We start from the raw sequence: 17,699 nt of genomic DNA, 5'->3' as shown, positions 1-17,699 counted from the left end.
CCAGAGTCAAATATTTAATGATACAAATGGATAAACGAATGGTGCTATGTCCATACAAGGGGATAAGATTCAGCTATAAAAAGGAAGGAAGTACGGATGAACCATGAAAACACTGTACTATGTGAAAGATGCCAGACACAAAAGCTGCATATTGATTCCGCTGACATGAAATGTACAGAGCAGGCGAATCCATGGAGACAGAAAGTAGATGAGTGGTTACCAGAGGTTGAGGGGAGGAGGGGCATGGGGACTGAGGTTGGGTTTTCCCTGTGGGGTGGTGAAAACGTTTTGGAGCTAAAGAGTGGTGACGGTTACCCACCTCTGTGAACACACCAAATGTCACTGGTGGTAGATTTATATTATATATATTTTACCACAAGAAAACATCGATTAATTAAAAATGTAAAAAGCAATCTTACCTTGGCGAGGGAGGGTAAAAGCTCTGGCTCTGACGTCAAGGCCTTTGATCTGAGGAGGGCTTTTCATCAGCTCTTCTCTTCTGTGGCTTCAGGTTAGAATCACCTGGACAGCTTTTTAAGGCTTCCTGTGTGTTGACCCCACCCAAGACCAATTAAACCAGATCTCAGGGGCTGGGCCGGAGGCAAACTTTAAAGCCCTCAGAGATGCTAGAGTAGGTCCAGAGTTAAGAAATACCACTCTAGGGGCGCCTGGGTGGCTCAGTGGGTTAAAGTCTCTGCCTTCGGCTCAGGTCATGATCCCAGGGTCCTGGGATTGAGCCCCGCATCGGGCCCTCTGCTCAGCAGGGAGCCTGCTTCCTCCTCTCTCTGACTGCCTCTCTGCCTACTTGTAATCTCTGTCTGTCAAATAAATAAATAAAATTAAAAAAAAAATACCACTCTACACCAGCAGTTTTCAAAGTGTGGTCCCCAGACCAGCAGCATCACCTGGGAACTTGGTAGAAATGCAGAGTCTGGGGCTCCACCCCAAACCTGCCCAATCAGAAGCTGTGGGAGCAGGGCTCGGCAGTCTGTTTAACAAGCCCTCCAAGAGATTCTGATGCTCACTCACGTTTGACAACTGCTCTGAGATTGGACTCAAGAAGAAATTAAGGAGAGCTTTCCTCAACTAGTGAGGGTTTACTGAGCATCTACTGTAATTTTGGTTCTGTGATAGGTGTGCAAATATGGAGACCTACCTCAGCTCTCCTTAAACATCTACTAGGTGGGGTTCTAGGAAAAGAAATTGTACATTAAAATGAGAGAAGTCTTTTTAGGGAAAAATTGTATCCCATTATATGTCTGTACATTTTGTTTATCTGTTCATGTGGACTTGGGGTATTTCCACCCTTTGGCAACTGGGAATAATGCTGCTGTGAATACTGATGTCCACGTATGTGCTTGAGTTCCTGATTTCAGTTCTTTTTGAGTATCTACCTAGGAATAGAATTGCTGATCGTATGGTAATTCTAACTTTTTAAGGAGCTACCACGCTATTTTCCACATTGGCCGCATCATTTCACATTCCCACTGGTGACGTACACTTGGGGTGATGGAAACAGATCTGGAAATGGATAGTGGTGATGGTTGCAGAGCAGTGTGAATGTACTTAATGGCACGAATTCACTAAGAAATTGTTACAATGTAAACTTTGTGTATATTTTACCATACTAAAAAAAATTTTTAAATGAACTGAGCCATAAAAACAGTTTGAGAAAAGGAAGTTATGTTCCTAATAACATTGAATAATTACCTCAAACACATGTTTCCAGAATTACACATCTAATAGTACATTAAAAAGATGATGTCTGCAGGCTTTTCTATTCAGAGATGCTTGAACATGGAGAAGAATATTTTTAATATTCTTTTTAAAGAGGGTGGAACAGGACATCTGGCTTGAATGTGGACTTCACAGTTTTACACCACGATTCATTTGTGAATGAGTCAAGGAAGACCGAAGGGAAGATCGTGGGTTGAGCATTGACCAGTAACTGGAGCCTGCCCAGATTTCATCACTGGGCTGAGGCTATTCCCAATGTAGCAACTTGTTTAACTTACTGGTTAGTCGCAGCTGTTGCTCAAGAACCATTTGTGGGACACTAGAGTTTGCCAGGCTCTGGGGTAGGAGTCAGGGACCCAAGAGTGAGAGAGGCAAGCTGAAAGCCAAGTGCAGTATTCTCAGGCTCCAGGAGGAGCAGCATCACCTGGGGGCTTGATGACAGCCACTGGGTGCCCGAGGAGTGCCTGATTCAGGTGTGGGTTGGGGCCAAAAATCTGCATTGCTAATGAGCTCTTAGGTGACCAGGATGGTGGTGGTGATGATGATGATGATGATGCTTGCCCAGGGACTACGCTTTGGGAACCACTGGTCTCCTGGGGTAGGAAGATACAGAGTATTAACAACACAGTGTAGGTGTTGTTAGGAAAAGAGAAATACACAGAGGAGAGGGACAGTTTGTCCTGCTTTAGGGGGTGAGATGGGCAGGGAGAGGTATCTGCCCTTGGACCTCTCCTCTCCCTCACAACCCTAGCATTACTGGGGAGGGGAGTGCCTCCAGATTACTGGGGAGGGGAAAGGGCTTCTGAGGGCTAACAGAGAACTGAGCTGGTGGCCAGTCTTACAGCTCACCTCTTCCTCACAATCCCACCCCTCCCCCGAAATGGCTAAACCAGAAATGATCCCCAAACCCTGCTTCACCCCAATGTCAGCCCCTCCTCTCAAGCTGGCCCAAACACGAACTGAAATAACAAAGTGGAGAGTCTCACATAGAGTAAATATGAAAGCATCTTTAGAAAACTTCCCCTTGGGCGCCTGGGTGGCTCAGTGGGTTAAGCCGCTGCCTTCGGCTCAGGTCATGATCTCAGGGTCCTGGTATCGAGTCCCGCATCGGGCTCTCTGCTCAGCAGGGAGCCTGCTTCCCTCTCTCTCTCTCTGCCTCTCCATCTACTTGTGATTTCTCTCTGTCAAATAAATAAATAAAATCTTAAGAAAAAAAAGAAAACTTCCCCTTATGGGGCGCCTGGGTGGCTTAGTTTGTTAGGTGACTGCCTTCAGCTCAGGTCATGATCCCAGGGTCCTGGGATCAAGCCCCACATTGGGCTCCCAGCTCAGCGGGGAGCCTGCTTCTCCCTCTACCACTCTCCTGCTTGTATTCCCTCTCTCTCTGTCAAATAAAATCTTAAAAAAGAAGAAGAAGAAGAAGAAGAAAACTTTCCCTTTTGTATTAACCTGTAGCATAAAATCCAAGAAAGCAGAATGGCCTTTAGCAATCTCCCTTTAAGCTTTGTAAATAACAAGTAACCCTGACTCTCTAGCCCCTGACTCACTGCATTGTCTCTGACTCATTTGCAACATTAACAAAGGAAAATGTCAGTTTGATTCCTTGGCCTCCACTTGTTTATAATAAAATCAAAAGACCTCTTCCATCAATCATTAACCCACACCCCGCTAGCCTCCTTTCCTCCTGGACAGGATCCTGGTCTTTATGGCCATGCCTCTCCACTTGACCGGCAGGAAAACAGGCAGAATTGGCAGAATGTGGCCTTGTGCAGTGGGGACAGAACCCAGCCAGGTGGACTCTGCGGGAACTCGATTCTACTGATAGGCTGAATCCCCTGGACTTCTATGAGAAGCTGTGTCTTTTAATCAACTTCGGAAGTAAACTGCAGGAGCTATAAAGTATATATTAAACTTTTTATTAAGACTTTATTTATTTATTTGACACAGAGAGAGAGATGATCACAAGTAGGCAGAGAGGCAGGCAGAGAGAGAGGAAGGGAAGCAGGCTCCCCGCCAAGCAGAGAGCCCAATGCAGGGCTCGATCTCAGGGTCCTGAGATCATGACCTGAGCTGAAGGCAGAGGCTTAACCCTCTGAGCCACCCAGATGCCCCGATATTAAACATATTTTTAAACTTGGCTTCCACATCCCAAAAATAGCCTGAGGACGTGTGGTTTCAATATGGATTTAGAGGGGTCCTAAGGCTGCCTTCCCCTCTGAATGGGGTCCTGGGGCTTAGCTGTGTTCTGGGTGGCTCTAGGCACAGGACCGTGACTGGTGGCCCTCAGGGAAATAAATGTATCAGCCCCCTGAAAGGAGGACCTTTCTAACAGAGGAGTGTATGTGAGCAGATGATGCCGGGTGATTCTCTCTGCCTTGTCATAGGGCGATGCCCAGCTGGGGAAAGGGGAAGCCAGATGAATCCTCGGTTCTTTCTGAGTTGAAACATCACATGCATATAAAATACATAAGCTCTTTGCTGCAGCAAGGCCTCTAAACTTGCTATGCCCCGTCTCTGGAATGCCATTCCTCTGGTTTTGCTTATGGTTGGCTCAGTCCCATTCCTTAAGTCTTAGTTTTAATGGCACCTCCTCCAAGAAGCCTTCCTGTAGCATCTGGTCCATAATGATCCTTCTGTTTTCTCCATCCTCATCCTCGCTTATTTCCTTCACAGCACTGATTGCAGACTGGAATAATTTTAGTTACGTATTGGTTTGTTTCTTTGCAATTTATTGCCTGTCTCTTCCACTGGGATGTAAGCTGCATGAGGACAGAGACCAGATCTGTTTTGTTCCCCTAGCACATCTTCAGTGCCTAATACAGTGCCTGGCATTTGTTGAAGAAATGAATGAATGAACTTCCAAATTAAGCAGCATTCCAAGGAAGAGTATTTAGTCAACATCTGAGTATGCATTTTTAATGACAAATGTAATCCATTTCCCTAAATGTGTTTTCAAGTTTTACACACAATCTGTCATCGCTTCCATTTAAATATACTCGCTGGGACAAGGTCCATTTTTATTATACAGTCAGATCCCCTTAGAAAACAAACTTTGGGAGGCTAACCAAAAGCTCTTATTGGACTGAAACTTTGACTGTTGATCGAGAAAAAAGTGTGTCAACATTCAGAATATGTAAACCTTGCCATGAGAGTATTTTCCGGTGGGGCAGGTTTTGGTCTAACGGTGTGTTCTGAGGCAGCTGTCTGCACACATTCATATGGACACAGGCAAGAGGGTACCTCAGAGAATGTGACCACAGGGAGAGGTCAGGGGCAACAGCAGATCTGAGGGACCGACTCAGAAAGGCCCAAAAAGACAAACCTCAAAATAGGATAACCACAAATGCGCTTTTGTGTGTGTCCAGACTCATCAGATAGGGTCCAAATTACAAACAATATTTTTATTGAAGTGTTAATTATTCTTGAGCACAGAGGATGTACAGTCGGTGAGAAAGCATGGCCAGTGGGAAACTAGCAGTTATTAGGTAGTTCTTGTATTCTAAGGAGCTCTCTGTGCTTTTATGATTACAATGCATGTACCAGGTGTATAAGAAATCACTCAACTCATAAAAGTTTTTTACTTATCCCTATACCATGTCTGCAAACAGGTTAAAAGATAATAAAACGATCCTGCATTTTCTTGCATCAATGATTATTTGCCTGGGGCAGTAGTAAGTTTGTACCTATATTTGTACAGAGTAAACACACCAGTACCGGGGAGTGATGAAAGCCGGGCCTGTAGACAGAGAGAAGCCAGGAGCCATACTAGCCAGTCCCAATACATGGACCTTCTCTGGACCCTGATTCTAATAAACCGTTCAACGAGTTTATGAGACAACTGGGGAAACCAGAACACTCACTGGATATTTGAGGACATTAAGAAATTACTGCCAACAGTTTTTAAGAAGTGAAAATCGTATTGTAGTTATTTTTCAAGACCTCTTATCCTTAGATAAGCATCCACAGATTTGCATTAACATAATCCAGTGGAGGAGGAGAGATAACACTAAACTCATTGTGGGTAGATAGATGGGTACATGGGGCCACTATATGATACTCGTTACTTTTTAAATTTTTAATTTAATTATTTTTTTAGAGAGAGGGGACGAGGGGCAGAGGGAGAGGGATAAAGAGAATCTTAAGTAGGCTCCAAGCTGGGAGCCCAGTGTGGGCCTTGATCTGACCACCCTGAGATCATGACCTGAGTCCAAATCAAGATTCAGACACTTAACCAACTGAGCCACCCAGATGCCCCCATACTCTTTACTTTTGTACCTACTTTGAAATTTTCTGTAACTAAAATTTAAAAACAAGACACATAATATATTGGGGCACCTGGGTAGCTCAGCTGGTTGTGTCTGCCTTCAGCTCAGGATCATCTCAGGGTCTTGGGATTGAGCCCCACACTGGGCTCCCTGCTCAGTGGGGAGTCTCCTTCTCACTTTCCCTTGGACTCCCTACTGCTTGAGCTCTCTCTTGCTCTCTCTCTCAAATAAATAAACAAAATCTTAAAGAAAAAAAAAACACAAGATGTTTTAAGAAAGTAGTGAAATATAAGTTTATTTTAAAAAAATCACATTGACGTTTTTAAGCTTATTGGTACACTTTAGTGCATTGTGGAATATGGAAAACCAGATGGCTTTGTCTTCCCATAGCCAATCCTCTCTGATCAGGTTCATAGGCCTATTGAATTCCGGATTTCTTTTTTTTTCCCCCTAAAGATTTTATTTATTTATTTGACAAAGTTCACAAGTAGGTAGAGAGGTAGGCAGAGAGAGAGAGGGGGAAGCAGGCTCCCTGCCAATGCGGGGCTTGATCCCAGGACCCTGGGATCGTGACCTGAGCTGAGGGCAGAGGCTTAACCCACCAAGCCACCCAGGTGTCCTAGTTCCTGGATTTCTGACTGGGATTTTACTTCCTGGGCCTCATTTCCAGGCAGGCTTCAGTGTTCTGCTTGATCCATATGATGAACATTCATTGAGTGCCTCACTCAATAGCCCAGAGTTAATTTCTGCCTCTGCTGGCTGAACCTTCCCCAGCCCGCTGTTTTCTCAGGGCCACACTCCGTCCATAGGCTTTTCTTTCTCCGGGATCCAACCCTTCCTCTCTCTTTCCCTTTCCCTTCTGTATGGAAGTATGCTGAATTCTATCCGTTAAGAACAAATCCCTCCTTGTTATCCTCACCTTCCTATAACCACATGCACACATCCACACACTTCTCTCATCCCTTTATGTCTTGATTTCTGAAACTAGCTTAAGAAACCCTCCAAATCAATTTCTTAAGTGTTGCATAAGGGCCACAATGTCAGACATGTGGGAGGGATCTGACAAAAAGCTCTAGTCCCCCAAAGGACTTTGAAAGCTGCAGACAGAGTTCTAGTCTGGAGCAGGTTGAGGGGCTGGTCTGGAGACAGCGGTCATGCACTTGGCTTAAGGAAGCATTCCCATCACTGTACTGCCGTACAGCAGGCTGGCTAAGGAGTCCGTGGCAAGGAGAAAGCGCTGGAGTAGCTTTGGCAGGACTTGAGATGGACTTCAAGTGTGGACAAGATTTGGAAAGGAGAAGGGGAAAGAGGGCAGCATTTGAAGCCTTAAGAACATTTGTGAAGGTTGAGTTCACAGCGTGTTCTGAGGGTAGGGAAGCCGGGCTGACCATGGTGGCTGACTGGGAAGAGTCTGAAGGCCATCGAAGGCCTTCACCGGCTGAGGTGCTTCAGGGCATGAAAGATGGCTACTACCCCGCTCGGCTTCGTTGGGTGGGGAGGGCATGCTTTGGAGAAAGGGAGGGGCAGGGTGGGGCTGTGCCTGGAAGCAGGGTGACATCTGGTTAAACTTGGTCTCAACAAGAAAGAAGCCTGGCGGTGAATTTAGGAAAGGCGATGAGGCAGGGACTCTGCAGGAAGCCTGCGTGGTATGACAAGACAAGGGCAGGTCCTGGGGTAGTAGAGGTGGTGATGATAACAGAAACGTGGGACTCCATGACCGAGTGAGGACAACTGGAGCCAACCTGGCTCTGAGATTATGAGCCTTGGAAGAAGGAGGGGCCGGGGGGCAGTGGTTCTCTGATGAGGCATCACGCCACCAAATTGAGATCTAGGCTGTAACACGTCAACTAACTGCAATATACGGACCTCACTAGAATCCTGAAGGTTACAAATAAACCATTACAAAGTGATGAGATAATTGGAGAACTGAATTCCAACGAGATTTGATAACCTTAAGAAATTGTTAACTTTTTAAGTGTGATAATGGTAAGGTGGGTTCAAGAGTCCTTATGTTTTAGAGGCACGTACTGAAGTATGTACAGATGGAAATGATTTGGGTTTGTTTCAGGATTATCCAGGGATAGGGGAGAGTGGGTACGATACAAATGAGGCTGATTTGTTTCTGCCGGTGGTTAGTTGTTGAAACTGGGGGATGTGGAGGTTCATTTTGCTGTTCTCTCTGCTGTTGTATGTATTTGAAATTTTCCAGGACAAAAAATTCTTGTCCTTGGATAATGTGGATCCTGTACCCTCAGAATTCCCAATCGGAGATCACAAGAGGCATTTTAAGCTAGGCCATGTTAATCTCCTGTCACATTTCAAAACAGAAGTTTGGCCCAACTCTGTTTTGCCTAAAGCTGGAAAGAAACAAGGCTTTGACTTTGCTTGGAAAAACAAAACCGGGAGATACACATGATCTCCTTTATCGGGATCATGTGAGGAATCCAATTAACTGAAAAGGCAAAGTCAAAACTGAGAAAAGTGGAGTGTTTATGGTAGCTGGAAATGAATGCCTCTTATGGAAGAATCAGTCCCAAGTGAGGTTTCCTGGCACCAGGGCACTTGGCATAAGTGTGAAAGTTGAGACCAAGTTGAAAAGCCACAGTCTGGGCTGTGGTTGCCTGCAAAAGGCCAGCGTTACTTTGGCAACAAGTCACACATCCCCCAGGCAGAGGCTAGGGGTGGGGGGGTCGAAAGATGTCTCCTGACAACACCCCGATACTGCTTCCCTGGTGCCCACCCTCATGGCACCACATACCCCTCCCTCTCACTCACAAGCCACGAGGATGGGAGGCTGCTCTGACAAGGTCCCCAACCATGCAAGAAGGGGACACTGGCTATCATGCTGGTGGTGGAGGGGGTTCCTATGAACTGCTATGAAGCCCCATACTTGGCAGGTCATCTCCCAGGCCACAGGGGAGTAAACCAGATTTCTTTCTCACTGACTGCTCCCAAACAGAACACATCCTCATGCAGGCAAATTAGGAAGCTAGGAAGGTAAATTTTGAACCTGAGCAAGTGACCTAAGTTTTCTTTTTTGATGAGAAAAAAAGTGATATGGGGTGGTTGGGAAACTAGGGGGATTAATAAAGTGGCATGTGTCCCTGGAGAGGAACAAGCAGACAATTAGCATCAGAATACGGCCCTGTAAACAGGTAAGGGCCTGCTCCGTGCCAGGCATCATGGGAGAGGCAGGGGTGAAGGTAACATTGCCTTCAGGGAGAGCACGGGGGACGGAGGACACAGGCCATGCCCCAGATCTCCTGGATAAATACTAACACAGGAGGCCGTGGAGGCTCTGTGACCCAGGGAGGTTAACTCTGTAACTAAGCCAAGGCCTAATTAGGGCAAATCATTTAATCTCAGTGCTTCATCTATAATGGTGGGGAAGCCAGGCTGACCATGGTGGCTGACCCGGAAGGGTCTGAAGGCCACTGAAGGCCTTCACAGGCTGAGGTGCTTCAGGCCATGAAAGCCTGAATGCACCATCTATAATGGTGCAATTTTTACCTTGCTGATACTATAGAGTTGTAAGGGCCCAAACTACTACAAATAATGATAATAAAGCAGGAGTAGTAGAAAAGGCTTTTTAGATCCTGTTGCCGGTAAAGGGCTGTGGCTAGTGATCAAAGACAAGCGCCCCCTGGTGACGGCAGCTAACACTGCGGCAGCTTCCTGAGGTGGGTGGCTTGCGCGCCCTGGGAGAAGCAGTGCCCTGTGCTCTCAGTCCCACAGCCCCTTCCCAACAGGCACTTTGTCACATGCCCGGGAGCTAGCTGCCTTGGCATGAGCAGCTCTCTCCAAGTTGTTCAAACTTGCCTGATACAGAGGGTGGAGGCGCTTAGTCCTAGTAATCTCCATCCATCTCGGAGCTCAGAGCCAGAACGGAACTTCCCGAACACAGTGTTCAATTCTCTCATTTGAATGAAGGGTAAAGGAGACTCAGGCAGGGAATGTGACTTGCTCAAGGTCACTCACTGAGGTGGTGGGATGGCTGGTGCTGAAATCTTGTTTTCTGGACTCTTCTGGTCCAACATAACTGCTTCTCTTTCTGAAGGAGGTTTTGCCAACACTGGCTCAGTTGCCTTTTATATCCCTAGCCTTTCCTGCTCCCAAATACCCAATTTAGTGTCAGTTCCAATAAAGAGTATTTAGGGCACAATGAAAAAGAAAAATTCCTCCTGATAACCTTTTCCTAAGCTCTCTGTTCTGTAGGATCTTTTATTCTTTGGCAAAGTGTTTACCAAATGTCTGTTATTCATGTGGCCCTAATCACAATGTGAGCTCACAGGGATCAAAATGAGATGTTCCTATCCCCAAAGAGCTCTTGGTTTAGTTAGCACCAGAATGCTCTCTTCATGAAACCTTTTGGAACCTCTGTTCTGGGAAGAGAAAGTCCTTCTAACCCAGTTCCCTTTAGTCATGCATCCGAGGAGAAATCATTTTATTGCTGTACCTCGCGAGTTTTTCCATTCCTGCATGGCTGGCAGCTTCTGCCACCTTGTGGGTCCCTGTGGGTCCAAATGCCACTGTGAGCAGAAAAAAGGCTGGCAGCCTCACTAGAAGGCTTGTTCCTGGTATCTGTGCTCTTGCTGACCTGAGGGTTTGTGTGATGCCTCAGGATTGCTCCCTCTCGGCTTCCTGCTGTCCCTAAGGAATTTGTTTTTGTTTTTGTTTTTTAAAGATTTTATTTATTTATTTGACAGACAGAGATCACAAGTAGGCAGAGAGGCAGGCAGAGAGAGAGGAATGGAAGCAGGCTCCCTGCCGAGCAGAGAGCCCCATGCGGGGCTCGATCCCAGGACCCTGAGACCATGACCTGAGCTGAAGGCAGAGGCTTAACCCACTGAGCCACCCAGGCGCCCCAGGAATTTGGTTTTGTCCTTAGCTGAGTAATGGTCTTACTTTGATGTCCTCCAGGCTCCCTCTCCCTCTGCCATCTTGGTGTAGTTGAACTGCTTTGAATCCAGGGCTCTGAGGTCTTAAAAATTAAAATACAGCTCAGCGAAGACCCTGACCGACATGGGCAAGTGAGAAAACTGGTGTCCAGTGAAAGGTTGGACAGGACATTTTGAAATCCTTTCAAGTTCTAACATTTCCAAGAAGGTATATCCAAAGGTTGAAAGCCTGAAAAATTAGTAGGGTTCTACTGTGCATGTCCAGACCTCGGATCAACTTCTCATAGCATTTTATATGAACCTGGACACCAAGTTTTTCTTCTGACTCTCCTTACTCTCAGATGAAGCCCCCTAGTTAGAGAACAAGGGGTAAGGAGCCAGGATTCTGTGAGGCCAGTGTATTGTGAAATAGTGCTGCTGTCTATGGATGGGGTCCCAGAAGAAGTGGTGTTCATTTCCTCTCTGCTTCAGTTACTGTCATTCCTGGTGCTGAAATACTGATGGACCCCAGATGGTAAAACTTGGGTCCCAACTCGGAGAGAGCCCACAGGGCACCATGGCTCTACCCTAACGAGCCATGACATGCTAATTATTTGCTTTTCTGGAGAAACCTCCGACTGAAAATCCATTTAATTACCACAGGAGATAATCTTTTAAACACAGATTTACATTCTTTAAAGATTCTTTTCCCTGTGGGAGTGAGAAAGTTTATCTGAACATGGGGTTGGATTGTTTATTGCCATTTCCAGAGGAAGAACAATTACCCGGTAGTTAGCAAGAAGCCTGAGCCCTGGAGGATTTATTTTTTTAAGTCTCTTCCTGCTCTCTGGTAGTTTGGCATTAGTTCCTAGTATTGTCACACTCTCTCAGTATAAACTTTGCACTTAGCTCTGTGATTCCAGCCATATAATTACTTGATATATTTTAAAAATATTTTATTTATTTATTTGACAGAGAGAGATCACAAGTAGGCAGAGAGGCAGGCAGAGAGAGGAAGGGAAGCAGGCTCCCTGCTGAGCAGAGAGCCCGATGCGGGACTCGATCCCAGGACCCTGAGATCATGACCTGAGCCGGAGGCAGAAGCTTAACCCACTGAGCCACCCAGGCACCTCAGTTACTTGATATTTTTCAAGCATCCCTAACAGGTGGGGTTTTATACTTTCTCTAGATGTGGGTATGTCAATGTCCTCCAGGGTTTCCTACTAGGAAGATCATACCTATAACTCCACTGACCCCAGAGACCTCCCTGGAGCTGTGGCCAATTTTTCCAGCCTGAAGCATCCCAGAGGATTCAAGTTTGGGCAAGCAGGGGCCCTGTTGCTGTGTTCAACTTGGTGGCCCCAAGACTGAGTAGTTCCTGCTCATAATAGGTGCTCCATAAACAGATGCAAAATTGTTGAAAATCAGTAGGTCTTCATGTGGAGAAGATATGTACTGTGTCAAAATATGAACAATGTAAAATTCAAATGGAGCTTGGTGGGCCCTAGTCCTTGGCATGGGGTCTTCTCTAGTCTTTTCCCCTTATCACTTTAAGAGCAAGTGAGCAGTAAGCTGAGCTCTCTGGGCCTTGAAGAATATCCCTCTGGGGATGAAGAGGAGAAAAGCAGTGGATCCTATTGAACACAGAATTAGAAAGGGAGGAAAGAACATTTGTGGAAAACCGACTAAACTTTGTGCTTGAATCTCCCCTTCCAGGTCCCGATGGGGAAAAGAGCTGGTCCAAGAAGTACCCGGCATGTGGGGGTATGCTACAGTCCCCAATAGACCTGCACAGTGACATTCTCCAGTATGACGCCAGCCTTGTGCCCCTGGGGTTCCAAGGCTACAATGTTTCTGACAACGAGCAGTTTATCCTGACCAACGACGGCCATTCAGGTGAGAAAGAGATCTCTGCGATCTGCAAGGGGATGTCCGAGCATCCTCAGCTCCTTGGCCTGCTCTCTTCCATCGGCAGGGATGCGGCTCCGTGGATGTATCCAGGAGAAGGGGAGGGGGCAGCGGGTCCAGGGGAGCCCAGGGATGCCTGGACCATTCAGGAGATGCCGGGGGCTACTCTGCCAGGCCAGCACCTCTCAGAAGAAGCACATCTCTTGGGAGGGGGGAGGGGACAGGCCTGAGCCCATTGGTCCCTTGGCTCAAATACTCCAGGAGCCATGCAATTCATTGTGGGGTCCCCCAGGCTCTGGAGTCAGACAAACATGGATTTGAATCCTGGCTTGACTCCTAACTTAGAAGTCATGAGACTCTGGGTAAGAATATTAACCTCCTTGAGTTTTTGTCTGGAAAATGGGCATATTGATGTGTATTGTGAAGACTAGAGATTACGTATGTTGGGATCTGGAATATGGTAGATGCCTCATAAATAGTCATTTTTATTGTTATTGTTATATTCTATGGCTTGGCAGATACTTCATTAACTTCTTTCTTCATAGATGGGTGTGTAATACAGGGAGGGAAAGAAAACACCCACCCGTTGGTCTAGTGTTCACGCTCCTGCTATCCTTTTCCCAGGGGAGCCAAGAAGGTGTTGGCGCTGCTAGAATTGGTTTAGGGAAATGGGGCCGTTCTCAGAAGAGCCCAAGTTTCTGATCCTCAGGCTGTGTCTCTCTGCTCGCTGAGTCCACCTGCCTCCTGTCTGGGCCCAGGCGGGTATTGCCTCCCTCACTGCTCTCAGGCAGTGCTCAGCGGGCCAGGGCTCTGAAGGCTCCACTCCCCACAGTGAGGCTGAACCTGACCCCGGACATGCACCTCCAGGGCCTCCGGTCCCGCTACACTGCCACACAGCTGCACCTGCATTGGGGGAACCAGAATGACCCGCACGGCTCCGAGCACACTGTCGGTGGGAAGCACTTTGCCGCAGAGGTGAGTGCGGCCACGTGGCTGGCAGAGGCTGCCTGGCGGTGGGTGGTCTGGCACCCTTCCACCTGGATGGTGGACAGGTAAGATCGGAGCACAAGCAGGGGCTGCCTTTAGGCTCGCCACGCCCACGCCTGGCGCTGTCAACAGCACAGGAAGGTAGAGCCACTCTGGCCACCTGCAGCTCATTTGCGGTGTCCTGGTCCCCTTCCTCTCCTCAACACACAGAGTTTGTCTCTCTGCCGCTTACTGAACGATACTGCTCAGAAGGCAGTGCTCCCAGGAGGGCAGAGGGATGCACATACCCCTTTTCTAGACATTGCCTTTCTGCTTGCACAGATCAAGATCCCACCAGCTTGTCTGGCTGATGTAGGTCATCCCAGACACATAATAGCATCTTGACTATGGTATCTGTGTGCTCCAGTACCACGGAGCCACCTATGGCCAAGGGCCAAACCTGTTAGAAGTGTGAGGTACACCAGTCAATGGAAAAACAGTGGATAACCCCGGTTATAAGGGTCTGATCAGTGTAATACCCCTTAGAGATCACAAGGTATCATCAACTGGGGCAGCCTCTTACCCTAGACTTGAGTTAGGATCTGAGAATATGCATCAGGAAGCCCATTCTATATACTATTTTGTATGTATCCCACTGCTGGATCATACTGGGCTAATTGCTCCTGCAGACTTCTCAGTCTTTCTTCACATGCCATGATGTTTGCATAGGCCTTTCCCTTCCCAGCTTTCCTTTCCCCTGGGCATGGGTGATGCTTGGAACCTTGGGACCCAGGGTTACTCTTCTACTTGGCCACAAGCCGAGGGATGGCTGGACATCAGTGCAGTGACAGACTCGACCAGGATAGTTTGGGAGGTGAGCACAGCACTGTGTTATGTCATGTCATCCTGCGGCACTGACCCAAAAGGCCACACGAAAACAGGAGGAGTGGAGCGTTGTGCCTGCCCCACAGGTGTGCAGGGGGGGACGCAGGGTGCTTGATTTGCTCCATTTCAGAGCTCCCAAGGGATAGAACTTGGGCCTATGGTTTTGAACATTTACAGGACAATAAATATAAGTTGGTAAAAGCTACTGATCAGCCAGGTAAATAATGACATGACCATTCTCTCTTCTTTACTGCTAAATTGCTTAATGTCTCAGGCTAATTATAGGTCGAGTTACAAGTGTGGAGGGGCTATAATTCCGGCCCAATAGGATGGCACTCTTGGAGGTGCACGTACTTCAACCAGACCCATCTCTGACCCTCCAGGACTGCAATTTCTTTCAGGCTAATTGCAATGTGGAGGCTTCTACTTACCTATAGGGAATAAAGAAGGAGTTAGGGTGTAGGCTGGGAGAGTTTGGGCATTTAAAAATATTTCTAGTTAGTGTATTTTCTGCTCATAAGCCACATCCATCACCATGGGCTTGGTGAAGGTGGACCATACATGTCTATAATAGGGAAAATACATCAAGGTGACCCCAAAGTGGCAGATTCTCTGTGGAGTGTCCCTGAAAGTGTAGCAGTTCTTCTGGATTGAGTCCTATAAAGAAGACTCTCTTAATCTTGGCAGGGAATTCTGTTCTGTCTGTGCTAGTCTTCACCTCCTCTTCATTTAATCTGAACACAGTAAGAAAAGTGGTGAAACAGACCATGAGCACAAAGGGCAGCTATAGAGATAAGGGTATAGGACCTTCAGAGGTTTAGCCATAAAAAGGTCTCCATTTCTCAAAGCTGGGCCAAGCTTACATGGTATGGGCAACATGACAGTCTGTATCCTTCACGGGGAAAGATGGTAAAGTAAGAGTTCCTAAGAAATCTTAATAGAAGACTACTTAAAAGAAAAAACAATTTTGTATAGTTTTTAAAAATTAGAAAGGGTCATTTAAATTTGAAGAACATTGAGCTGTATTCAGTAAAATATGCTTGAATTCTATTTACAAACACAGAAGACAGAAAAAGATGAAGAAAAGGAAAAGAGAGAAAATCTCAATGTGTTATAGTCCCAAGAGGCAAAGAATCAACAAAAATGTGTATCATATATATATAGACCTACCTACTAATACAATTTTTTGGAGGATAGGTGACACTACCTTTTGGATTAAAAATTAGGTTAAACATCATCAGAATATGTTATAACAATGTCTTAATACTTAGACTTTTAAATTTAAGATTTCTTGGGAAGTTCTCTTTTCCTCACTTTAATAATGACAAGTAATTCCTGCTTTGAAAAAAATGAGCTTAGAATTTCATTTTCCCAAGAAATTTAAGATTTCTTAGGAAGTTCTCTTTTCCTCACTTTAATAATGACAAGTAATTCCTGCTTTGAAAAAAATGAGCTTAGAATTTCATTTTTTAAAATTTCATATTCAGGGAGTAACATTCTTGTTTTCTGCTATCTTAAAATACGGCTGATTAAATCTGTGTAAAACCCATGCTGTGATTTTTTTTTTTCCACCTGTGGGATAAACAGGAGTCCTACTCTGGATACAGTTATAATAAGTTACCACTGGAGGTTTCCTGCCTCAGCCACTACTACTTCCAGATCAAATGCAGAGAGGCCAGGCTGAGGCTGGAACAGGCTACATGAGACTCTTTTCCCATAGGCTCCAGAATAAGTTGAAAAAAAAAAAAAAAATCAGAGGGGGCGCCTGAGTGGCTCGGTTGGTTAAACGTCTCTTGATTTCAGCCTAAGGTCATGAACTCAGGGTCTTGAGATTGAGCCCTATATCTGGCTCTGTGCTGGATGTAGAGCCTGCTTAAGATTCTCTCTTTCCCTCTCTCTTTGCCTCTCCTCCCCATCTCTCTCCCACACTAAAAAAAAAAAAAGAGAGAGAGAGAGAGAGAGAAAAGGAAGGGAGGGAAGAAGAGAGGAAGGGAGGAAAGGAAGGAAGGAAGGAAGACTGAAAAGAGAAGTCCTCCAAAGAACCCAAGCTTTTTTGTGGCTAGTAGAAAAACCCATTCATTCAATATCTGTTGTATACCTGGTACTTTCCAAGCACATATCAGACACGAACACAATGAGTGAATAAGATGGACAGTGTGCCTTGGTAGAGTTTTTGGTCTCGAGGACTAAGAGAAAAAGGAAAACTGGGGAGGCCATGAAGGAAAGGTCTGAGAGGCCTGATCTACCTGGGGCAGGGGTAGAGGGGTTCTGTCCTCCCCACTGGATTGGAGTCTCCTGCGAAGTCAAGGGTTCTCAGGAGTCGTCCATCCCCTGTGAGCGGCTTTTCTTCCACTGCAGCTGCATATCGTCCACTATAACTCAGACCTGTACCCCAACGCCAGCAGCGCCAGTAACAAGTCAGAGGGCCTCGCCGTCCTAGCTGTTCTCATAGAGGTAAGGTGTTTAAAGGGATTTTATGTGAAATTTGAAGCCAGGAGGATATCAGACTCAGCATTTGGTCCATGAATTCCTGTCTGTTGGATGTGTATGGCCCACTCTCGTTGGCCGTGTCTTGCCTCTAGAGATGGAGGTATTCCCCCATGGGGTACATTCTCTTTTGGCCTAGAGGCGGCACTTCCTGTAGCTGGGCAGCAGAAATGGGCATGTCCTTTGCAACACTGGAAAAAATGAGCCCTCGTTCCTAGCCCTGTTGCATAAAGCTCAAAATAGCCCATTGGATAGGACCTGAGTGTAGGGGTTGGGATTGGGGATCATGCAATGCTGCCTCATCAGGTATCTGAATCCCTTACACAACTCCTGATATCCAAGTTCCATTCTTTACATGGACCCTAGAGTGAACTACTTCCTTAGTTCAGAAAATGGGAATGTTTCCTGATTTGCTTGCATGTTTCACCCTAATAAGACAACATGTACCTCATTTCTCAACATGCTTGCTTGCCTGACTTGGCTTGTGTGAACTCAAGCTCCCTTAAGTTCTGGTTAGAGAACATGCTAGTTGTGGCTTTCCGGCTCACAGCCTGATGATCAGGAGCGCGAGCCA

At 46.4% G+C, this 17,699-nt stretch overlaps 1 protein-coding gene across 8 annotated transcripts in view; it reads left to right on the top strand.

The window, feature by feature from the left end:
- The window catches only part of CA12 (carbonic anhydrase 12), a 56,513-nt gene that overhangs the window by 22,120 nt on the left and 16,694 nt on the right, over nucleotides 1–17,699 (top strand). For all 8 annotated transcript variants that reach the window (XM_013059559.2, XM_013059558.2, XM_004758751.3 and 5 more), the window contains exons 3-5: nucleotides 12,596–12,775; nucleotides 13,620–13,762; nucleotides 16,997–17,092. In XM_013059559.2, the coding sequence (XP_012915013.1) occupies nucleotides 12,596–12,775; nucleotides 13,620–13,762; nucleotides 16,997–17,092 (419 nt within the window). The remainder of the gene's footprint in view (nucleotides 1–12,595; nucleotides 12,776–13,619; nucleotides 13,763–16,996; nucleotides 17,093–17,699) is intronic.

The sequence above is a fragment of the Mustela putorius genome, unplaced genomic scaffold (assembly GCF_011764305.1).
Source record: "Mustela putorius furo isolate JIRA1106 unplaced genomic scaffold, ASM1176430v1.1 tig00003896_pilon_pilon_pilon, whole genome shotgun sequence".
NCBI lineage: Eukaryota > Metazoa > Chordata > Mammalia > Carnivora > Mustelidae > Mustela > Mustela putorius.
This window is presented reverse-complemented; position numbering and strand designations above follow the sequence as displayed.